At 42.8% G+C, this 24,975-nt stretch overlaps 1 protein-coding gene across 1 annotated transcript in view; it reads left to right on the forward strand.

Moving 5' to 3' along the window:
• Positions 1 to 24,975, forward strand: part of CHRDL1 (chordin like 1) — a 50,092-nt gene that overhangs the window by 20,482 nt on the left and 4,635 nt on the right. Inside the window, exons 5-11 of the mRNA XM_079961717.1 lie at positions 6,258 to 6,403; positions 8,093 to 8,186; positions 9,496 to 9,563; positions 12,728 to 12,902; positions 19,423 to 19,617; positions 19,877 to 20,044; positions 21,612 to 21,701. Of these exons, the coding sequence (XP_079817843.1) occupies positions 6,258 to 6,403; positions 8,093 to 8,186; positions 9,496 to 9,563; positions 12,728 to 12,902; positions 19,423 to 19,617; positions 19,877 to 20,044; positions 21,612 to 21,701 (936 nt within the window). The remainder of the gene's footprint in view (positions 1 to 6,257; positions 6,404 to 8,092; positions 8,187 to 9,495; positions 9,564 to 12,727; positions 12,903 to 19,422; positions 19,618 to 19,876; positions 20,045 to 21,611; positions 21,702 to 24,975) is intronic.

A 24,975-nucleotide genomic window follows, 5' to 3' on the forward strand; every position in this document is an offset into this window, starting at 1 on the left:
TCAGTGACTCACCACATGGGGTAGCCATACAGAGATTCCAGCTCCTGGTAAAGGCAGTAAATTAGCAGCATGATTATGATTGCTGCAATGTTTAATGGATTAGTCGCCCTTTGATTGGATTGGCTCGAAAGGTGCCCCTCAAGCTGTTAAGGGCTTTATATACCAGTAGTAACACATTGACTTTGGCCAGGTAACAAACTGGCGGCCAGAGCAGCTCTTGAAGCTGAAGTGTAATATGTTGGCAAGGTTTCACTCCTGCTGTCAATCTTTAACAACTAATTTCAGCCACCTACAAGCAGCTATCTAGTGCATGTGGCTCCTGCTGTCATATGCACTGAAATCAACATGGCAAGATCTGCTGGGAGCAAATGATCTTAACGATGTGCTCTAAGGGGGAATTTTTTTACATATTTCACGTAATCGTCATGTATTTTGCATTCCATTTGCTCTAAGACTAAAGGGAAATTGAACATAAAATATGTATATATGCTAAATACATAAATCCCACCCTGAGAGTGACAACACATCATCAAAACCTGTCACTCTCAGGGAACTTGCTACATTGATTTCAATGTGTGCATCAGGAGCCCCATAAACTAGCTAGCTGCTCTGGTTGTTGTTGTTTAGTCATTTAGTCGTGTCCGACTCTTCATGACCCCATGGACCAGAGCATGCCAGGCACTCCTGTCTTCCACTGCCTCCCGCAGATTGGTCAGACTCATGTTGGTAGCTTCAAGAACACCGTCCAACCATTTTGTCCTCTGTCGTCCCCTTCTCCTTGTGCCCTCCATCTTTCCCAACATCAGGGTCTTTTCCAGGGAGTCTTCTCTTCTCATAAGGTGGCCAAAGTATTGGAGCCTCAGCTTCAGGATCTGTCCTTCCAGTGAGCACTCAGGGCTGATTTCCTTAAGAGTGGATAGGTTTGATCTTCTTGCAGTCCATGGGACTCTCAAGAGTCTCCTCCAGCACCATAATTCAAAAGCATCAATTCTTCGGCGATCAGCCTTCTTTATGGTCCAGTTCTCACTTCCATACATCACTACAATGGTACTTCAGGGTAAGAACTTAATTCGTTCCGAATTAACCTGAAACTGTTCTTAACCTGAAGCACCACTTTAGCTAATGGGGCCTCCCACTACCACTGCGCCGCCGCTGCACGATTTCTGTTCTCATCCTGAAGCAAATAGTACCCGAGGTACTATTTCTGGGTTAGCGGAGTCTGTAACCTGAAGTGTATGTAACCTGAGGTACCACTGTACTGGGAAAACCATAGCTTTAACTATAAGACAACAGCTGCTCTTGGGGAACAGAAATCACTTCGTAAAACAGCAAAAGAAGTCAGATAGGCAGCCTTTAGACAACCTTTTCATTTCTTACACAAACGTGTTTCATGCATATCTTAAAGTATTTATATTAATTTTCCTTTAAAACCTGCATTGAAATAAGAGGGTACAAACTTTAGTTCCATCTCATGACAAACTGGCTCAATATGGAGGATGCCTTTAGGCCCATTCCTAGACAAGGGGCACTTTTTACTAGGAACTTATCACCATTGGGCACCGACTGTGGCGCACATCCTAACAGGGGCTCCATTGCTGATCTCTGGAGCTTCCTGACCCAACTCATCCTCCTTGTTTTTTCCTCTCTGCTCACCCACCTTCTTGGAGTGGCCAAGCACTGAGAGGAGCAGTGATTGTGTGCTTTGCTTTTAGTCAATGTATGTTTGTCCTTCCAAGCCTCAGCTTAGAAGTCTGTGCGACTGAGAAAAGGAGGTACTTCTTTTAAATAATGCAGGCGGCACCAGGAGCTGCTCTTGGGTGGCTTAAATTCCTTTTTAAATATTGCCTACAGGAGTGAGACCCTGCCAGCATATTACACCTCCGCCCTGAGAGTGATGTTGGCTGCCAATTCATTACCAGGCCAAAGTCAAGGTGTTAATGTTGAAATGTAAAGCCCTTAACAGCTTAAGGGAACAAGCTTTTTTTTTTTTAAGGATCACCTTACCCCATGTATGTCCACTTTGATCTATAGAACTGGCACTTTTCCAAGTGCCATATAATGTTTGCTGCAAGGCAACAATCCTTCAGTGTGGCAGCATTGATACTGTGGGACTCCTTGCCTTTGGACATTAGATAGGTGACTTTGCTGTGCTGCTTTTGGTGCAGAGTCTGGGAGCAGCCACTGAGAAGGTCCTCTCCCATGTTCCTACCAAGCACATCTGTGAGGGTGGTGGGACTGAGAGGATGGCCTTCCCTATCCCTAGTTCAAGGTGGAATCTTCGCCATGGAATCTGCTTGGAATCTTCTATGCTCTAGGGCAGGGGTGGCCAACTCCCAAGAGACTGTGGTTAAAAACTGGGATTCAGGTCAAGGTTGTTGAGCTTTCTTTTAGGGGAGCCAAAGTTGTTGAGCTTCCTTGGGGGAAGCCAGTGATCTACCAGTGATCTACCACAGACGTCCAGTGATCTACTGGTAGATAACGATCTACCTGTTGGACGTGCCTGCTCTAGGGGCAAATTAAAATGGAGGCTTCCTCTTGCTCTCCTTGAATGATTTATTTAGACCACTATAAAAAGAAAAACACAGGAAATTAAGCCACACGTGCACCCACAAACATTAAACCATTGAGGAGGAAAAGCTTGAAGAAACCTGAGCATCAGAACTGAAACTTCACCAATAACTTGATACAGTTGGGTTGGCCACATCCCGCACACTGGTTTAATCACTCCAAGCGGTGGGTGATCTTGCGTGTGCTACTGGCTGGCTGTGTTAAAGGACAAGTTGCTGGAATAGATTGGCTTTTGCAAGCTTAACGGAGCCCTTGAAGTTGCTTTCAAAAAGCATTGGGTAGCATAATGTGTTTGACACCTGCGCCTTAAGGCTGCACATATGGAGGCAGTTAGCATCCACATTTGCAGTTGCTTGATGCTGGATCGCTTCCCAATCCTGTCTCATTGCTCTCAGCCACTGCTGAAAAAGTAACCCAGTGAGTTGACTCTAGAAAGCAAATCTTGGGCTCTCACCCAAATCACTTTGTATTTTATTTAAATATTAAATTACAGCATGCTGAAGGATTTGAGGCTGGAACTGCTGGGGTTCGATTTATCGGCAGATGGATTTCCCATTTGCTTCAAAGCACGTTTAAATCCTTGGAAAGTTTCCCGTCGGCTTTGAAAATAACATTGCCCAGTAGCTCTGATGTTAATTAGTAAAAAAACAAACTCCCCTTTTAGGGAGAAAAATCAGGAGTGTTTTTTTCTTTCATTCGAGGAGTTTATGCTCCTGGTTCAAATATCATTTCTTTTTTCAGTGTTTAAACCTTTTGCTATTTTAATTGTATTGTCATTTAAAAAGATTAGCCAGGCAAATATAATTTTTCCAGCATCAGATTCCTTCCATTTCCCTGTTATCTCTTCGCAAAGGATATACATTGCATTTATCAACCAGGAATGAAGAAAATAAAAGAGTTAGAGTAAATTTTGAGCAAGTCTGTTCCCTGAGTAAGTCAGAGGGTCAACCAAACCCACGAACATCCAACACTCATAATACATTTATGAAGATTTGTCCTCATGGTGGTACTATGGTGGTATTTAGGTGCTCCTGTTTTCAAAAATGTTTGTAGTGGAAAGGTTTTGGGACAGTAATGCTGCTTCCTTTTTAAGTGGGGCATGTCCTGCAGTTTTCCTGAAATGCTGTAAGTTTTCATAACGCAAACATTCTGATTTATTTATTTTCTCACTTTTGTTGCGCTTTTGTTCAAGAGTCCCTGTCCAGGTAGCTGTAATACAATAACATTGGGGAAGCATTGCTGATAAAGCAGAACTGTGTGTGTGATCCTGTATAAATCCACAACTAATGCACTATAATTGTGCCAATTACATTGCAGAATTACATCTGCAAAAAACCCCTCACCGATCCGGCAGGTGGGAACTCTACACCTGAGTTGTACTTGCTCCTGTTTGCCCTTGCCTGAGTGCCATTTTAGCTTTAAAATATCTTAAGAGAGGTGTCCCCTGAACCCATATCTATTTTCACACCGTGCACCATTTTTGTATTTCATAGTATAGCTCTATATGACCCTTTTACATGTACTGAGTGGCATGATTCTGGCTTTCAAAGTGCTGAATATTTTAATATTTCGTGCATGAGATGTGTGGTAGTAAAAATGCACCAGGGACATATAGATAACAAAAGGAGCCATCTAGGATTTAGGAGATCAAGTAGGCATGTGAGGCTGTAAGTTGTTTGGATTTTGTGCATACTGTACAACACAGAGGTCCCGGCATTTACTTTTCCTGTTACTTCAGAAGGTGGTTCAAAGGCTTTGAGGTGCCCGCATGACAAAGTAAATGGTTCACAGAGCCCTCCAAATGTCACTATTTAGCTCATATGCCTAAAACCTAAAACCTCTTGCTCCTTTGGTTGAGTGCCCAGCTTAACAAATGAAGAGGAAGAAGGGAAAAAACTTCATGCATTCCTCAGTAGCACAATAATTATGGAGAGTTTCTTTTTACATGATTTTATGCCACTGATGTAAAAGAACTGCAGTCACCCGTGAATTCTGGAGGTCAAGGAAACCCAATTGGGGGGGATCTTTTTTGCACTGGGCCTTCAAACCCAATGAATTCCTTGCATGCCAACATTATTTCAGTTCTAACAAACAAACACTTTGTTCTTAGTGCTACATAAAGCTTTTATTTCAAATGGCTGTGCATGAAAGCAAACGTATAATATTTCCAGTGTGTAGGGGAGGCTAACTAATCCTATGCTCTAGAAGCACATCGAACAGAAATTAGGAAACATAGAAAAATGCTGTATACTGAGTCAGACCATGGGCTAATCCAGCTCAGTCTTGTCTATACTGATTGGCAGAAGTTCTCCAGGATTTCAGGCTGGAAACATTCCCAGCCATACCTGGAGATGCTGAGATTGAGCATGAACTAACACGGAGATTGAGCATGAACTAGCAAGGAATATTGGCTGCTTGGGGTTATTAAAACCAGAATTCTGTTCTGTGAAGTCCTCAGAGACACAAACTCAAATGAACAGGTGGGATGATTGGACCCCTGGTCCAACTAGCCTTGTATTGCCTGCTGTGACACACAGTGGTTCTAGGACAGAGATAGCCAAAATGGTGCCCTCCAGATGTCATGGCCTACAGCTGCCATCAGCTCCAGACATCATGAACAATGATGATGGGATTTCATCTGCCAACTTCTGGGGGGGGTGACACTTTGGCTGGCCTTTAACAAGGGTCTCAATAGGGGGTCTTTCATTGCCATGCTAACTAAGATCTGTTAATGAAGCCAGCCTAGTGCATTTCAACTACAGCACCCATCAACCTCAGCCAGCAGGGCCAATGGACAGGCATGATAGCTCATGGCTGTGGGTTCAAGCCCCATGCTGGGTGAAAGATTCCTGCATTGCAGGGAGTTGGACTAGATGATCCTCGTGGTCCCTTCCAACTCTTTGATTCTAAGAATTCTGTGATTCACTTCATTAATTTAATGTGCTTTTTGTCCCAAGTGACCTCAAAAATGCAGTTTACATTTTTTAAAAAAAAAAATCATATAAATTGCAAGCCACAGAATACAGCTGAGAGGGCAGCAAAATATAAGCAATATCAATATAAATTACAGAACCACAAAATTAGAACTACAAAAAAAAAAAAAAAAAACGATTCGAGGCTCTAAACCATAGTTCCCAAAAGCTAGAAAAAGCAAGCAAACTTCCATTGAACATTGAACTCCCAACAGACCTGTGACTATCCATGCTTCCAGGAGAGTGTTCCAGAGCTGGGGCACCAATACCATATTAGACCCATCTGGTTCTTCCGCTTCTCCACATGCCTGACATGATGGGAGCCAAAGTCCAAAAATGTCTGGAGGACACCACGCTGGTACCCCGATTTAGCTGGTGGTGCTCTTCCTGATTGCCCAAGGGAACCCTGGCTTGAACCCTGGTGCTGGCCACTGTGAGAACTGAGTGATGGACTAGGTGGGCCTTGGTGTGATGCAGCAGGGTTCTTCTGATGTTCTTAATGAAAGTGAGACAACAGATCTAAGAGATAAGGCAGTCTATCTCTGGGGGATTAATCTGCCATTACTACCCTGTTGGGAGAGTTGAGCAGGGATCCAGGCAGAGCGAGAGCAGAATGTTTCCTCTGTGAGTTGGGAAGCCCTTCTACCTGCCACACCAGAGGAGACACATGAGATAACTTTGTTTTGTAAATTGCCTCTTCTTCCTGCCCTCTTGCAGATGATTCGCTTTTTTCTACTGGCAGTAAGATAACCCGGAAGTCCTGTGAGTACAATGGCACAACCTACTACCACGGGGAGATGTTTGTGGCAGAGGGGCTCTTCCAGAACAGACAAGCCAACCAGTGTGCCCAATGCAGCTGTTCTGTAAGTCACGTGATTGTGTTAAACTAGTGTTGTGGCCCATTCCCTTCTGAGCAACTTTCCAAGGGCTTTGTGCCAATGGTGGGCAGGGCCTGAGGCAAATGCAAACCAAGGAATGTAAATTTTACATTTGCACAGTAGGCTAGTTTCCACATCCACACTCATCTCCATCCAGACAAGCAAGAAGGATTATCAGAGTTCAAGGACGCATTCCAACCAGGCAAATATACTAAGAGTACAAAGTTGAACCAGGAGAAGGTGTGTGGTCTGGGGAGAATTATTTTCATGTGTGTGAAATATTTTATTAGTTTTATAATAGAATGACATCAGTCAACTTCAGCAAAACCTGCAGAACATTACATTCAAACTTCAGTCACATCTGAGCACATAACACCAATCTTGGCTTGACTGTACCAGCTACCAATTAGTCTCTGGGTCCACTTCAAAATGCTGGTTTTGACCTATAAAGTCTTATGTAGCTTAGGTCCTCAATACCTCAAGGACCTTCCCTCCCCATGTGAACCAACCCAGCCCTTGCAATTTGTCATCTGAGGCCCTTCTACATGCGCTCCTGCTACAGGAGGTCTGGACGGTGGCAAGATGAGAACCAGGCCTTCTCAGTGCTGCCTGCACACTTGTGGAATACTTTGCTGAGAGAAACTCAACCTGGCACCATTGTTGCATATATTCAAACCCAAGGCAAAATCATTCCTCTTTAACCAGGCCTTTGACTTTCAAATATCTATGGCCTTTTTTGTGGGTGGGATGTTTTAATGTTTTTTTAAATGCTGGTTTTAATGTGTGCATTTGTTGTTGTTTTTTTGCTTAAAATGTTGCAAGTCACTTTGAGTTACTGTGGCAAATAAGTGACTAATAAATTTATTGATGTTATTAATAATAGAAGGGAAATAGAGCAGGGACACTGTCAAGTAACTGAATCAGTGAATGCATTGCCAAGGCTTCATCTATGACACAGCTTCTCCAGTTGGGTGAGGAGAGCAATATATATCCTTTGTAAGTCACTTTGACCTCTGGGTTTGAACCAGTGTGAGTCTTTTCTCCATTCTCTATTTTAAAAGATGAGGTATCCAACATGGAACATTTCTCGGAAACAGTTATCAGGTGGGCTGCAGAACCTGTGATGGAGCAGGCATTGCCACACTACAAGCCCCATCATCCCTGACCATTGACCATGCTGGCTGGGGTTGATGGAGGTTGGTAGTCTTGGTAGTCCAACAACATCTGGAAAGCCACATGTCCCCCATCCCTGTTTTAAGGAATTTATAATCTTCAAAGAAACTCCAGTGCCCCATCCCGCCCAAAAGAACTTTTTGAAAGTCACAAGAATAAGGCAACTGGGCAGTTTCAGCCTGTCACACATTTCATAGTACTGAAGGTAATAGGTAGGATGCACCTCTTCCTGCTACTGAGATTCTCAGTCCTCCTCTACATCTGAGTATTTGAGAGGTCAGTGACATGAGAGCGTTATGAGGATTCCAGAGCTTTGATATATATAGAGAGAGACAGCAGCTCATCATTTTAAGCTTTGTTGCAATTAAATAACGCTTCATAAAAGGTAAAGAATGCGCATGGGATTGTTTTGCTGTTATGGCAACCATCTGCCATTTGAATCTGTGCGCCTGCATCAAGCACTAACTAGCCCTACTTTTATCTTTTTGTGTTTAATGGCAGGAAGGAAATGTGTACTGTGGCTTGAAGACATGTCCCAAACTAACTTGCACGTCTCCAGTGTCCACACCAGAATCGTGCTGCCCAGTTTGCAGAGGTAAAATATATATGTATGCAATTTCTTACATGCCAAGCCCAACCTGCCCATGTCTTGAAAGAGCTCGACAATTAAGCATGGCATTCAGGCAGCTGGAATGTCACTGTTTTCTTCAGACACTGAATTCATCAGCATGACTACTGTAGCTGGGGCAGCCTTATCAGCAACTTCCACTAAGGTAGAAGGAAACTTAGGAACATAAGTATAAGGAAGATACCTTATATTGAGTCAAACCACTGGTCCACTGACCTCAGTTCTGTCGACAGTGACAACAGCCAGCCAGAGTTTCAGACAGGGGTCTGTTTTGCAACCCTACCTGAAGATGTTGAGAAATCTCTAAGCACTGAGCTATGATCCTTCCCCTAAAGTTACTTTTACACAGGAACCTGCCTTGCCAAGAAGCCAGACCATTGGTCCATCTAGCTAAGTAGTGTCATAGCATTACAGTGGTACCTCAGGTTACATACGCTCCAGGTTACAGACTCCGCTAACCCAGAAATAGTGCTCCAGGTTAAGAACTTTGCTTCAGGATGAGAACAGAAATCGTGTTCTGGTGGCGCGGCAGCAGCAGGAGGCCCCATTAGCTAAAGTGGTGCTTGAGGTTAAGAACAGTTTCAGGTTAAGAACGGGCCTCCGTAATGAATTAAGTACTTAACCCGAGGTACCACTGTAGATAACTGTAGAGTTGGAAGGCATCCCAAGGGTCATCTAGCCCAACCCCCTGTAATGCAGAAATCACAATACTTAGTTGTCAACACAGTTTCCTAGGAAGAGGAATTGATTGGCAAAACAACTTTGGGACTTGTAGCTCTGTGATGGGAACAAGGGTCTGCCAACAACTCTCAGCACCCTTAACAAAGGACAGCTCCCAGAACTTTAGGGGAAGCCATGACTGTTTAAAGTGGCATGGGAGTGGTTTAAAAATATGTTGTGAATGTGACCCAGGTTGGTGTGCTTTGAAATCTGCAAGCACTTCTAGCCATCAGTACTAGATGCAGAAGTGTGTGGCCCAAGTCCTGATATTGAGCCTGAGCCTGGAAACCATGAAGACCTGGAGCCCCAGACCCCAGAAACATGCCAAAAGTCAATTCTCTTATTCAAGAGTGAGGCTGAGGCTGTTTCAGAATTTAGGACAGTTCTGTTTCCAGTTTAGTTAAACAGTAGAACGCTCCATAGAAATGTCCTCAGGCTATCATTGGAATATAACTCCTCCATGTTGATATCTTCACTTTCATTACACACAGGGACATCAGGGTGGGGATCACAAATGGCCCCAGTAATTCTTGACATCATTGTCTCTTGATTACAGGAGACAGGGAGTCTTCGTGGGACAACTCGGATGGCGACATCTTTCGGCAACCAGCCAACAGAGAAGCTGTAAGTGAAGTCCATGATCTCATCAAAAGAAACAGAACTTTCCTACTGAGTTGTGCACACACCCAAGGCTGTTGTGTCTTTTGTTCATTTCACACCCATCCTGTTTCAAAGAGGGAATTTCTGGCAGATGTTTTCATAGTAGCGAGACTTATCTTTGTGATTGAGACGTCCTCTGGTAGTTGAAGCGTTTACTAAATTGATAGAAAACTTAAAGCTCGTTTTGAAGTTCACTGGCTTGAAACTGGAAGAGGCCTGGCTTTCTTTTCCTGGAAAAAAAGGACAAAGAAAATCTATCAAAAAAAATTAGCCCATGAATAGTTGAAATGCAATCAAGGGCATGAGTATATCTCATGTATCTGGGGAGGAGGGAAGGGGAGAAAACATCCTTTGTTTAAGAAAAAAAATTAGCAGTGAAGGAAACATAAACAGTTGCTTATTTTCTGCGGTTGGAGTATACTGAATTGCCAATCAGAAGAGCGTCTGTATCCATTTCTGTGGCCACTGAATCAGCAAGCGTTTGGGGAGACTTTTGGGGTGGAGTACAGCGGCAGAGTGATAAATTTCAAAGGTCAAAAGCAGAAAATGGAACAGACAGCCTCAGAAGGTGGTGGACTCTCCTTTGTCAGAGGCTATTAAACAGAAACTGGGTGGCCACCAATCTGTGATGTGGTAGCAGCAGATTTTCTGCATTGGCAGAAATGCAGGGGGGTGAGGGCATTCCAAGTCCCTTCCAACTTCATGACTCTGTGTCCAGTTGGGGACAGGCTGAGGATTGGAAGTGGTTCTTCAGGATTTTGGAATAAGGACCTTCCCAGCCCTACCTGGGGACACCAGGGATTGAACTTGGAACCTTCTGCATGCAAAACAGATGCTCTACTAATGAGCTGTTGCCGTTCCCTTCCTGTGTTGGCCTTCTTGCTGAGATGGAGGTAGCAGAACTCCCCAACAGCTCTTTGACCTCTGGCCAGTGATGATAAAGAATGCCTCCCCAACCACAGCCGCAGGGCTACAGAAGTTTGGAGCAAAGTCCTTGCTTGGAGTGTGTATATCCAACTCATTCTGAGGAACTAAATCTGGGTCTGCAATGATTTTGGTGTCTGTATTATGAAACCAAACTGTCAGATATTCAGTCCAGCAGAACTGATTGTTACAACAGAGTAATTTGAAATGAAAGCTCAGTATTTTGAAATGTGAGGAGCAAAACCTAACAAAAACAAACAAATGCCTGTGTGTGTGTGTGTGTGTGTGTGTGTGAGAGAGAGAGAGAGAGAGAGAGAGAGAGAGAGGGTGGGGGTGGGGGTGGGGTGGGGATGGAGAGAATGAATGTTTTCGTTGCTCAAAATAATGGCTGTAATCCAAAACAGATTTAGGCAAACCTAAGTCCACTAGAATCAATGGACTCAAGTGCCCTCAACTCTGCAAGAAATGGAAAGGAACCCCAAATTACTACCTAATCTGACAAAGGGGAGAATCTGAGAACCCAGTGTGTTAGAGCAAATAATTGATCCCTGCCCTGGACTCTTTTTTGTCTTTTTAAAAAATGCTCATACCATCTCCCAGCTGCCACCATCTCCTCCACCCAACAACACCAACAAAGTTAGAACAGTTTCCAGGACATTACCAGGAAGAAATGACCACCATTTTAAACACACACAAAACATGGAAGTTTCTTCATTGGCCATTTGGGTTGGCCACCAGCGCTGCATCACCAAAGAAAGTGCACCATAAACCCTATGGGGACTTACCAGACAATACTTTATCGAGAGCTCCTGTAACTCCAGAGCCATCCCTATGTGATATTAAGACCTTTAGCAAAATGCATCTGTGAAGTATCTATGACAATTATGGGCAAAATCATCATAAGCTGAGATTTAGGTGTGTTAGACTTCATCCATAGGAAAACACTTATGAAAGTAGCTTGTTGTGTGCTAGCCTATGCATATGGTAGCCTTGCCTGGAGATAAGTAGGGCAGTCAGCTGCGTTATTTTTCCCTGAAAAGCTTCCCAACATCCCCAAAAGTGGATTATCCAAGTCCAAGAGAAGAAGAGGTTGTACCTTACTCTGTACTAACAGTATTGGTGCATGGGTGGAAAACATGTGGCCCTCCAGGTATAGCTATTGTTAGTGTTTATTTATTTCGCAAGATTTATATGCCACTTGATTGCAATAAAACTTCAAAGCAGTTTGCAAAAAGAATGTATTAAGAAAATCATGAGAAAAATAAATAAATGAAACAATTAAAACCAACTGTTTAAAACATTCAAAACATAATTAAAATCTGAAATAAACTAAAAACCAGATTAAAACATGCGTCAGAGAAATAGGCAGAAGGCCTTCTCGGTAGTGGCACCCTTCCTTCAGATGTCAAGGAGATACAACTTTTAGAAGACATCTGAAGGCAGCCCTGTATTAGGAGGTTTTAATGTTTGATGTTTTTAGATATGCTGTAAGCTACCCAGAGTGGCTGGGGAAACCCATCCAAATGGGCGGGGTATAAATAATAAAATCATCATCATCATCATCATCATTATCAAGATTACACATCTAGGTATGCTTGCTGAAGCAAAAACGTTTTTAGCAGGCACCAAAAAGAGTACAGTGAAGACAAGCTGTTTATGAACCTATTTCCATTTAGCATCTTGATGTTGCTGGGCCCTAATTCCCATTAGCCCCAGTCGGCATGGATCCTTGCACAAAGCCGGCAAGGAGCTCAGATTGTACCCAGTCTTTCCCAAGCATTTGTTATGATTTGTTTGCTGGGAGGTTTTTCAACAAAGCTCATTCATCCAACATTCATCCTGATTTACTCAAGTGGCATTTAAACTTCTTCCCATTAATCATTAGTTCACCCCACACTTCTCAATGCCTTTCCCCATTACTTTCCTAACTGCAAAGTCTGTTTCTTTTGTGGAATGGGTTTGTCGTGCTAGGGCAACTGAGCACATTAATCCACTTTAAAGGCACAAGCCTAAAGTTCCTTCCTGCAAAATACCAACAGTCTGGAGGCACCCGTGGCAGAGCTACCCTCCTGGAATGTGGTCCTGACAACAGAAGCTCCATAACAGAGCTCATAAGATTGTTCTTCTAAAACCTTCAGTCTCATGAAGCTCTCCTATTCCTGTTCTCAGAGGGTTTTTTCTCTCTTTCTCTCTCTTTCATGCAGAGGCACTCTCCTCATCGCTCCCATTATGACCCTCCACCCAGCAATTCCCGACAGGCAGCCAGCATTCCACGGGCCCCTGGTGGCAGAAGTAACAGAGGAGCCCTGCCAGATATGCAACAGGCCTCTGGAACTATTGTACAGATTGTCCTCAACAGCAAACAGAAGCACGGACGAAGTAAGTGGAATGTCTTTTTTTTTTTTTTGTAATTGTCTTCTTAGAGGGTTTGGAGGAAAGAACCCAGCACCACTTACACACAACTCAGAAGGCCCCAGATTCAGGTCTGTGGCTGGAGGGGCTCCTAGGCCAGGCTTCCTCAACCTCGGCCCTTCACATGTTTTTGGCATACAACTTCCATGATCCCTAGCTACCAGGACCAGTGGTCAGGGATGCTGGGAACTGTAGTCTCAAAACATCTGGAGGGCTGAGGTTGAGGAAGTCTGTCCTAGGCAATCTATGGGATTCCTGCACATTTTATGGAGCTTCTACAAACACCTTTGGCAGCTTGCTTTTGCTGACTAGTGAAAGTATTTTGTTTCTCCAGCTTATTTTAATTTTAATCATTTTTTCTCTCCTCAGCAAGCCATGCTGCACTTTTACCTGGAAAGTTTCAGGGAGGGATAGGGTCCTAAGCTAGGTGTAGCAAAGGGTGACTTACACTAGTCAGGAGTGGTGACCATCAGTCAGGTACAAGGAGAAGGAGGGGGGACTTTAATTTTAGTATATTTATTGTTTTGCTTACATTTATATCCCACATTTTTCCATCACGGAACCCAAAGCATGTGGTACCCAGTAGTCAAAAGGCCTGGCACTGACCAGACCAAGGGAGCATCTGCTTTGCATGCAGAAGGTTCTAGGTTCAATCCCCAGCATCTCTAGGTAGAATTGGGAATGCCCTCTGCATGAAATGCTGGATAGCTGCTGCCCATCAATGTGGACAGTACTGAGCCAGAGGGACCAATGACTCTGAATCAGTATAAGGCAGCTGCTTATGTTCCTATGCTATGCCTCTTCCAATTTGCGCAGCTTCAGCAAGGTGGTAGGATTCATACAGTACTGCTGCAGAAATACATGTGAAATGACTGAAGGCCATTTCACACCATCATCAGCCAAGGCTCCTGTGCATCAAGTGCAGAGAAGGCCCGCATGCATGTACATCACATGTGCTTGATTCCAGCAGTATATCCACCCTTTTTATGGGGGAAGAATTTGCAGGGAGTAGACACAAACCCCATCAGATCTATGCCCACACAATACACGCATTATTGTTGTTGTTTGTCGAGCTTCATCAGTGTGCACTTTACAAAGAATAAGAAGGCAGGTCCCTGCCTCTAGGATCTTGCAATTTCAGCACAGGGTGGAAGAAAGTAAGGGTAGATAGGGATATAAATTTCTACACCCCCGTTACATGGGCTTAAGCTAGTTACAGTTAGGGAGGGTTAAGCATACTCTTTCTGGTTTTTCAGATATTTTCATTCCCTAAGTCTGTTGCATTCCATTTCTGCATGAATCTGCTACTTTAAAACAACAACCCTGCATTAAAATTGGTATTACAGTATGTACTTTTTGAAGAATCTTCACAAAAATAGGCATTTATAACCCTATTTTATCCTAAAACATGCATTTTTACGTGTACCTTAGTACTGTACCAAGGAGTGAAGGAGAAATTTGATTCTGTTTTGCATTTAAAGATAGAGCCACCAAATTCACACTTTCTTAAGCAATATACAAACTGAAAAAGAACTGTCCTCCAAAACGCACACTTCTCCAAATTTTGCATTATATTAGGAGAAACAGTTCTGCAAAAATGTGTATATTGGGTCAAATCGCATGCAAATATGTGTATCTTCAAATGAATTCTCACTAAAATCCTGGTGAATTTGCATGAGGACATTTGAAAAAGAATTCACAAACTGATATGGAAATATAGTGAACTGAATTTAAGGCTGGAAAAATGAGAAAGTGAAAGAAAGTCAAATAAAGAGGTTCATAAGAAGATAAGATGAGCCTTGTAGACCAGCCCAGTGGCTCATCTGGTCCAGCATCTGATTCTCACTATGGCCAGCCAGATTCCTGCAAGCTGGACATGAGCAAAACAGCAACTCTCTCCACCTGCAGTTCCCAGAAACTGGTGTTCATCCATTTCTAACTGTGTCACAGGATAACCACATTCCAATCTGTATATTAGTTTGCAAGGTGCAGATCAGAAGTCATGCAGAATGAATTCTGCAAGCATCCTTAGTTACAGCAGCCATGTGGTGCCCTCTATATGTTGGACTGTGCCTTTCATCTGCCCTGACCATTGGCCATGCTGGATGGAGCAGATGGAATTGGAATCCCAACAAACTGTCTGAAGGGAGCCATATTGGCTATCCCTGCAGCAAAATATGCAGACTAAAGGATGATGCCAAAGCTTTAATGACACACACACACACACACACACACACACACACACACACGAAGCAGAACCCTCCCCCTAACTTATGCATAGGATTTCCCACTAGTGATTGTGTGAATGAGCCCGGAGGTTTGCAAAGTGAAACCCAAAAGGGTAGTAAAAAGGTTTTGAAGTAGAAAAAGCCGTTCTGCACAAAGCCAACAGTCCACGGGCTCTCAAAAGTGGCCTGCAATATGGTAAAAGCCTTTGATTTATGGCCAGCTAATCTTTCAAGGTATTAACTAACTGAAGGAATGTTGGCTATAGAGTCTATTATCCACCTGAACAATCATGGAATAACATTCAGCTCAGGCCGATGTTTCATGTTGGATCTCAAAGCAAGAAATCCCCGCCCGCTGCAATGTCTCCGACCTCCAGTTCACACACGAAGATATCATCAAAGCAATTTCTAACTGATTTGCTTCAGTACATAAAAAGCCTCCAAATGAATAGCACATTTCCCATGCACGATACCACATCAATGGGGGGGCAGTTTTGGGGGGCTTGTATGTGCTTCTCACAGAGTCCAAGATTCCCTCCCCACCCCCAGATGGAAGCAAGAATGCTGATGAGGTCTTTTCCTTTTGTTCTATGCAATTAGTGTGAGTGTTATTAATTAACTGGAGAGGTAACTTCAAAAAGGTCATGGGCATGAATGCCATAGGATTTGAGGTTCTTATGGCCCATTGTAAATGCAGACAAAGGGCTCCACTTTCTACAGGCACCCACCCTATCTAGTGAGAGAAGGGCATGCCAACATCAGTGCTCCCCCTTCCTCCCCACTTCCAACAATGATTTTTGGAAGTTGCCCAAAATCTTGTTTTTTATAAAATGCAGGCATCTGTGCTGGGGTATTTGTAGAACAGGGAATCCAAATAGAAGCAGCAGTAGTGGTTGAGAGGTCAGATTTTACCTGAGAACTAATATTGAAAAAGAGGGACTGGGGGGGTCCAAAGTAAGTCTGAGAGCCACACCCCTAATTTAGGAACATGCAAGCGGAAGGTAAAAAGCTAACTGCGAGATAAGGATGTCAAATAATTCCAACGAAAATAGAAATGGTAGTGGAGATTACTAATGTTTACTTATTCATGTCCAGAACAGAAATCAAACCAATGAATATGATTAGTATTCACTGTTGTTGTTGCTGCTGCTGCTGCTTCTTTCAATCTGCAAATAATACATCATTGATTATGTATTGTCCTCATTTGCATTGCATTTCCTTTGCATGGAATAACATAATAACTGACATATTGAATTGAATAAATTATGAAAGTTACATACTTATGCCACAGAAGAATGTGAGATAAATAGCATCAATTCTGGTGGAAATTGAACTGCAGCATAGTGGAAACAGTTCTGCTAGGGATGAATAAAGGGCAGAATAGAAAATGATGCCTTCTTACATCCCTTGTGTCAGACTACATCCTTCGCATGCAGAAGCTTCCCAGCATCTCCAGATTTGAGGGTGGAAGAGAGACCCCTATTTGAAACTCTGGAGAGCCACTGCTAGTCAGTGTTGAAAAATTAGGGGCCAGGTTGACCAATGATCTAATTTGGAATAAGACAGTTTTCTATGGTTATTTGGTGGTGATAGAATGTATACACTTGTTAAGAATCTTTTTGGGACTTTTTTAAAGTGGTCACCTCTAGCTGGCAGAGACATGGAGGCAGCTGTATCAGTCGACAAGCGAGCAATTGCTATTAAGCCTGCGCAAATAGATCAGACATATTGCTATCTACTGATTGGTTGGTTACTTCATCCAGGGGAAAGAGGGGATAGAACATCTCATTGGGTGAGAGGCTCCCCTTTGAAGTCACGGTCTTATTGTCACACATTTGGCGCCAAACGACACAACTCCAGATTCCTGAAATACCAAATCAATGACCATGAAGTTCATTGCAGATGTTTAGAAAGGTCTGAAAGGCACATTTGGATGCCAGCCAGACAAATTTGTTACTCGGCTTGGGTTTGTAGACTTCTCACAGCTAGATGTGCTTGGCTTTTTCAAGTCCTAATGCAGAAAGTATTGCTTTAATTATTATTATTTAAATAGAGACACATTTAGGTTGCAGTCTTACACATGCTTGGGCTGCAATCCCAGCCGTACTTACCTGGCAGAATTCAGTGGGACTTACTTCTGAGTAGACATGCTTAGGTGTGCAGCCTTACTTGAGAGTATTTAGTGAGTCTTACATTTGAGTAGACATGCACAGGCCTGCAGTGTTGAACTTTTATGGATCTCCTAAACACACATGCATACTGTATGTGTTTAGAAGATAGCACTGTATTAAGCATTATGAACCTACACATACTTTTAAGATTACTAGTGACATATAAAACTGCAACAAAATGTTGCTGTGTACCTCCTCACCTCCTAACAGGAGTGCTCCTGTTTGGAATCCCAACCTGTCGGCCATGTTAATAATAATAATAATAATAAATTTTATTTATATCCCGCCCTCCCCAGGCGAAGCCGGGCTCAGGGTGGCTAACAACACTAAAACAGTGCAACATTATAAAAACATTATAAAAATTAATTAAAATCAAAATTGATGGCAACCATAAACTAAAGTTTTGCAAAGATTGCCAAAGGAGGGAGTCAGGCTGCACCCTGACCAAAGCCCTGGTGGAACAGCTCTGTCTTGCAGGCCCTGCGGAAATATGTCAAGTCCTGCAGGGCCCTTGTCTCTTGTGACAGAGCGTTCCACCAGGTTGGAGCCGCAGCCGAAAAAGCCTTGGCTCTAGTCAAGGCCAGCCTAACCTCTCTGTGGCCTGGGACCTTCAAGGTGTTTTTATTTGAAGACCGTAAGTTCCTCTGTGGGGCATACCAGGAGAGGTGGTCCCGTAGGTACGAGGGTCCTAGGCCGTATAGGGCTTTGAAGGTTAAAACCAGCACCTTAAACCTGATCCTGTACTCCACCGGGAGCCAGTGCACTGGATGAATGTGATCTCTCAGCGAAGACCCCATAAGGAGTCTCGCTGCGGCAGTCTGCACCCGCTGGAGTCTCTGGGTCAGTCTCAAGGGCAGCCCCACGTAGAGCGAGTTACAATAATGTTAGAAGCTCAGACAGGGCATTCAGCTCCCCCCCCCCACTGACTTTCAGCATTACATGGCTATTGAGCATGCTCAGTTCTCAATGGTCGGTTGTGTGTTTTGTTTTTAAGCAGTTACACCATTGGCTTTTTATTTGCAGACCATATATGTAAAGGATGTGTGCAATTGTGAAGAGATCCTAGAGCATGGGAGGCAGATTAAGAGTATATAGCTAAAAAATGTAGGAGAGGGAAACAATGTTGACCTTAACCCTACAGACCACCAAGCCAGACTGAAGACTTGGAGCAGATTACCAAACATTCAAAAAGGAGAGATATAGTAGTCGTAGGAGGCTTCAGCTGCCCCAGTATCTGTTGGAACTCAAATTCTGCCAAGAATGTAAGGTCAAACAAATTCCTCAATTGCCTCGCTGACTATTTCATTTCCCAGAAGGTGAAAGAAGCATCAAGGAGGTCTTGGACCTGGTCCTCACTAACAGGAAGGAACTGATCAACAAAGTGGAAGTACAGGGAACCTTGGGAGGAAGTGATCATGTCCTTCTGGGTTTCATTATACAGTGGCAAGGGAAAGCTGAGTGTAGTGAGACATGCACACTGGACTTTAAGAAGGCTGATTTCAAAAAGCTTTTAAGGGACTATTGGTTGAGATTCCATGGTCAGAAATGCTCCAAGACAAGGAAGTCCAAGAGGGATGGGAGCTTCTTAAAGGTGAAATATTGAAGGCACCAAGGCAGTCAATTCTAACAAGAAAGAAAAGTGGGAGGCATTTAAAGAAACCAGTGTGGTTGTAGCTTAAAGATGAGCTGAGAATTAAGAAGGGCATGTATAATAAATGGAAAAATGGGGAAACCACGAAGGAAGAGTATACGCAAGTAGCCAACAGTTGCAGGGAGAAGGTTTCTCAAAAACAAATCATGCAAGACAAAACTCAGTTCTTTTTTCTTTTTTCTTTTTTTCTTTTTTGATAGAATTAGAAGCTTGTTGGATCAGGAGAATGCTGTGGATGCAATGTATCTTGATTTCAGTAAGGCTTTTGATAAAGTCCCACACAATATTCTTGTGATGAAGTGGGTAAAATATGGGCTGGTAAAATGTGCCATGGTTTTTGAGTAATTAATGGGCAAGATTGTGGTTACTTTATCCCTATTGCAGCTATCTAAGTTCTAATTGTTTTGTCCTCCCCTCCCTCTCATTTTTCACCACAGTTTGTGTTTCCAATGGAAAAACCTACTCCCACGGAGAATCCTGGCACCCTAACCTTCGGTCCTACGGAATCGTGGAGTGTGTGTTGTGCACCTGCAACGTCACCAAGCAAGAATGCAAAAAAATTAATTGCCCCGATCAATATCCTTGCAAGCATCCAAGGAAAATTGAAGGGAAGTGCTGTAAAGTTTGCCCAGGTATGGATAACAGGTTGCTTTGGGTTTAAAAGGGCAGCCCACAACCCGATTCTCAGACCCTGAGTCTTTTAGCATCTGTGGAACGGGGCACAGGGGAACAGCCACAACCTGGCAGGCATTTCAGTCTAACCTAACCCTAACATACAACCTAGGATTGTTGTGAGTTGTAATGGGGAGGGGGGCATGGAATCCTTGGAGTAAATGAGAGAATAAAATGTAATAAATAAAATATGAATGCATCGACCTATTTCCCTTATAGATGAAACTGGAAGTCAGAACCTTGACAGCAAAGACTACTTCTGTGGTGAAGAGATGCTCCCTGTCTATGAAGCTGTTCTCTCTGAGGAAGGAGAAACCATACGCAAGATAGCGCTGGAGACAGATCAACCACCGCAAGTCAAAATCCACATGTGGACCATTAGAAAAGGTGAGCGGGGAACATTCTCTTTCCATCATCAAGGTGTGTGTTTCGGGGGGGGGGGGGAATGGATCTGTGTTACCATGCCTACTCAGAAGTTGTATTGAATTCAGTGAGGCTTACTCCCAAGCAAGTGGGTTTTGGACATTAGGATTAAAGCAAACAAAATGGAGTCAAGTATTTTTAAGAACTTAAAGCAGAGCTTGGCAACCTGTGGTTCTCAGCCTTATTCAATGCAGATGATAAGGAATGGGGGAATTGGGAAGAAAGGGGTAAAAGGAGTAGCAGAAAGAGAGGTAGGTAGAGAAGGTAGAGAGAGAGAGAAAGGGTGTGGCAGGAAGAGAGGGGAGGAATGGGAGTAGCAAAAGAAATACATTTAGGACAATCCATTAAAGGGGCGGGGGAGAGAAAATAAAACAGTAAATAAGACAAGATGCTAAGAAGTACCTCCCCAGAAGATTGTCGTGCCTATGTAGAACAATTTGAGAAAGGCATTCTATCTAGTATCTAGGTCGGAGTTTGCCAAACGGAGTTTGCCTAGTATCTAGGTCGGAGTGTGCCTGCCAGTACCTCCTATGACACCTTCAAAAGGTTTCAGTAAATATCCCCTTAAAAAGTCACATCAGAAGAGAGTCTGTTTGTTCTTCCTGCTCAGTTCCTCTCTGCACAGGCTCAGCCTCTCCTACATTGAATATTGCCCCTTCAACATACCCATGTTTCATTTGATGCCCAGTTCTGTTCTGAGCAGAGAAGAGTGTAAAGAGCTTCTCTAAACGAACAAACATGCTGGTGGCTCATGTAGGTGCTTTCCCTACTGATGCAGCATTTTGTGGTCCCCTCTCTCTTTAACAGGGATCAGCCATTAAGCTATGTCCTTTCAGCATCCATCTGAGATAATTCCTGCACAGTAGCATTTCTGTGATGGGTCCAAAATGAATGCCCTCTGGTCCAAAATTTTTGGAAACCCATGATCCAGGTTAATGTCTCCCCAGTCCCCCTGCACCACCTCCAAATGTGATATAAAAACAAGTTTCTGCATCTAGCACTAAAAAACACACAAAAAATGAGTTGTGTCCCCTTAACAAACTAACCACTTTATTCTGACACAACTTTTCATGGGCAAACAAAGGTAGGCCCTCTTCAAAGTCTACTTGGTTGTTGTTTGGTTGACTTGTTGGTTTTTACAAGGTACACAGGGTTGTGTTGAACCCCTGTATGTTTTGACTTTTTTCTTACTTGTTAAAACATTTTAGCAGAAAATATGCAGACCTGCTCCCCCAGCCCACTATTGATAAGGGATTTGCTTTTAGTCAAACCAGAATGAGCTGAAGCTTTGTGGATAAAGTGAGGAAAGCCTGTTGTCAGATCTGTCTGTATGAGATTATTCTTTTCTGACGCTGGAGCAAATGGAAACACTTAAAGCCTGTCAAAAATCCTGATAATTACTGGTGCCCAATTGCTGCACAATATGGTGCAGTTCGCTGGTGGTTCTGGCTGTGCAATCAAGTTGTGCAAGGCCTGGTGTCAAGAAGCAGAAGGTGGTTCTTGAGTGTGTTCTTCTAACCATTTGCTGCAGGTATCCTGAGCCACTTTGACAAGCAAACAGTATCCAAGGATGAGTTCAGCGAACTACGCCACTTCAAGCAGATCACAAAGACCACTTTGAGTAAGTCAAATACCTTCTTTGATTTTTCACAAAAACTTAGTTGTGAAGAAATACGTTCTCCTATGCGCACGCGCACACACACACATACACTCCATACGCAGAGCCTAGAACTTTATACCTTCAGTCTGTCCCACTGGTTTCAATGTGTACGTAGGGTTGCATCCTCAATTTACTAATTGGATTAATTGTACCATTGTCTCTGAGACGTTTGGATCTGATCATTCTGGAACATAAAGCAAAATGATTGTGATAGATGTTTACAGTATATAGGGTTGCCATATTTCAAAAAGTGAAAATCTGGACGTATGGCAGCCCTCATTTATAAAATTATGCATGGCATGGAGAAAGTGGCCAGAGAAATGTTTTTCTCCCTGTCTTGTTACACTAGAACTTGTGGACTTCCAATGAAGCCAAATGTGGGAAATTCAGGAATGACAAAAGCAAGTACTTCTCCATGTAGCACATAGTTGAACTATGGAACTTGCTTCCACAGAAAGAAGTGATGGCCACCATCTTGGATGATTTTTTAAAAAAGGATTAGCCAAATTCATGGAGGAGAAGGTTATCAATGGCTACTGGCAGTAGTGGAGATGCCACAGCTGAAGGCAGTAATGTGTCTGAATACCAGTTGCTGGAAATCACAGCAGGGGAGGGTGCTCTTGTGCTTGAATCCTGATTGCATGCTTCGCTGGTCACTGTGAGAACAGGATGATGGGTCATTGAGGAGATCCAGCAGGCTCTTCTTGTGTGCTTATATGAATTAGCACATCAAGCAAATAAACTTCGCTTGCCAATGTCTCGATAAAGGGTGCTTCCAGATTGTCACTATTTTGTGGGCGAAATTTAAGCACGTATCAGAACTTTAGATTTCCACAGTTAAAGGCTTTGTTACCCTAGCGAAACAAAACCACTTTTAAAAAAAAGAATCTGACTTTTTGCAGTTTAGAAAGTGAGACAAATGTATTAGAAAGTGTGGAGTGAACAAATAATTGGAAGACCTATAAACACCCTGCAAGCAAGTCAGGATGTCCTTTGTCATATATTCACAAGGCAAACAAATCAGAATGGGTGCTTGATCTAGATGGGATATAATCTAACTTCCACAGACGCTTCCTGCAAGCAAATCAAGATGGGTGCCGGTGCTGGATTTATGTATGGGCTAAGTAGGATGACACCTAGGGCCTCTAAATCTAGGGCGCCTCCCCAGTTCACCCACCCCCCAGCAGGCAGTTTGCCCTCTCCCAAAATTGCAAACCCAAGACTTCATGCAAGGGCAGAGGAGCTCAGGGCCAGCAACTATGAGACTCAGGGCCAGCCAGTGGGGCCCTATTTTTTAACCCATGTGCTAGGTCATTTTCATAAGGTCAGCAAAGCCTTTCAGAAATCAGACCTGTTATTGAGTTCTTGTGCAAGTTTGTACAGTTCACTTCTGGATTTTTTAAGGGAAACTAGAGAAGATTTTGATGAGCTTGAGAAACAAGCAAAAGCCACCTTGCCAAATGTCAACTACAAAACAAGGAGACAAAGAGTGAGGGAATGGTAAAGAAATGACAGAAGTGCACCTGATGCCTTAGATGCACTATCTTCAAGAGATAAGTTTAGGATAAAATCCTTAATTCCTATATTAGATGCACTTGAAGCCATTTTAAAAAGAAGAAGTAATGTGTACAGTGATGTTGCACAATTGTTTTCCATTCTTGATAATCTGACAGCATCTAAGCAAGAAATTCAGCAAGGTGTTGAACTGTTGATGGAAGCATATCCAGAAGATATTGACCTCAAACTTCATGATGAACTTTGCACTTTCATCTGTACATGAGACAAAGACATAGGCTTACAGCAGAGCTCTCTCTGCCTCATACAAACCTTTATCAAATTATATACAAGGGAAAAATTCAGATGGCTTTCCTAATGTGGAAGCAATCTTGTGGCTATTTCTTAGCTTTATGGTCACTAACTGCTCAGGAGAGAGGAGTTTTTCAAGACTCAAAAGAATTAAAAATGAATTAAGGGCCACAATGTCTCAAGAGAGGTTGTCCGCACTTAGCATTAAGTACATTGAAAGTGACAAACTTAGACAAACAAATTTTGATGAAGTTTTGGATGATTTTGCTATAAGGAAGGCTGGGGGGGGGAAACATTTTTAGTCTTACTATATTTGATGGTTGTAGTTTACTTCTTAATATGTATTTTAAAACTGACTGTTTAATGAGAACATAAAGTAGATTCTAAAAGTGCCACATTGTCAGGTAACCATGATCATATTATTTATACTTCCCAGGCAATAAAATTTGTAAACTCAATGTGTGTTTTACAACTTCATTTTCCTAAAAAAATAATGCTTATTCCACAAAAGTTCAGTTATTGCAAAAAAAAATTCAGTGTCAATTTTGACATTTATGCAGTTTTTTTTTAATCACTGTGGTATTTAACAATAATCTCTTATGTCCTTTAGAGGAGAAATTGTGAATTGCAGAATTTTAAATACCCATAATCATCCTTGGCTTCACTCAATTTTGTTTATAACACTCTTCCATTTTCTTCTAGTCGTGAGGGTGGGGAGGGGCCTCACAAGTGGAGCAGCCTAGGGCCTCTCTTCATCTAAATCCAGCCCTGATGGGTGCTCAATAAACAGGTTGCCTAGAGAAGCCCACAATCTGACCATACCAAGAAAAATTCCAAGGCAGCAACTTTTGAAAATATTCTGATCTTTATTTCATTTGTGTGAATCAAAGGGTTGTTTACATGATCAGTGGTACTAGACAAACAATCCCTTGATTCTTTTCAGCCTCTGATTTGTTTACATGTACGTGGAGTGAGTCAAAAGCTGAAGCCTACTGAAAGTCAAGAATGACTGGCAAAATTAAGCCTTCTTAACTGATCTCTTCCAGGAATTTCTGATATGTAGCAAGTGGGTGGGATACACAGTTCCCTAGAGCCAAATTGTAATCTGACCAGAGATAGTCAGCAAGAGTTAGAACACCCTAGAATTCCTTGTCTGTGCTGCCAGATGCCTTTGCTCTCAAATTGCAATCTCTGGATTTCTTTTGCTGTGTAAAGAAGACCTTGGAGGTATCCAAATAGATTCCACTGAATGAGCATGATACAAAAGGGAAAGCACCTGCCTCTGTCTATGCATTGCTTCATATGTTTCCACAGTTAGTTGCAGGAAAGAACAAATAGCAAACAGGATTTTCTCTGTTTTCTGTCTGTAAAGGGACCCCTGACCATTAGGTCCAGTCGTGGCCGACTCTGGGGTTGCGGCACTCATCTC

This window comes from Podarcis cretensis, assembly GCF_951804945.1.
Source record: "Podarcis cretensis genome assembly, chromosome: Z".
Classification (NCBI taxonomy): Eukaryota; Metazoa; Chordata; class Lepidosauria; order Squamata; family Lacertidae; genus Podarcis; species Podarcis cretensis.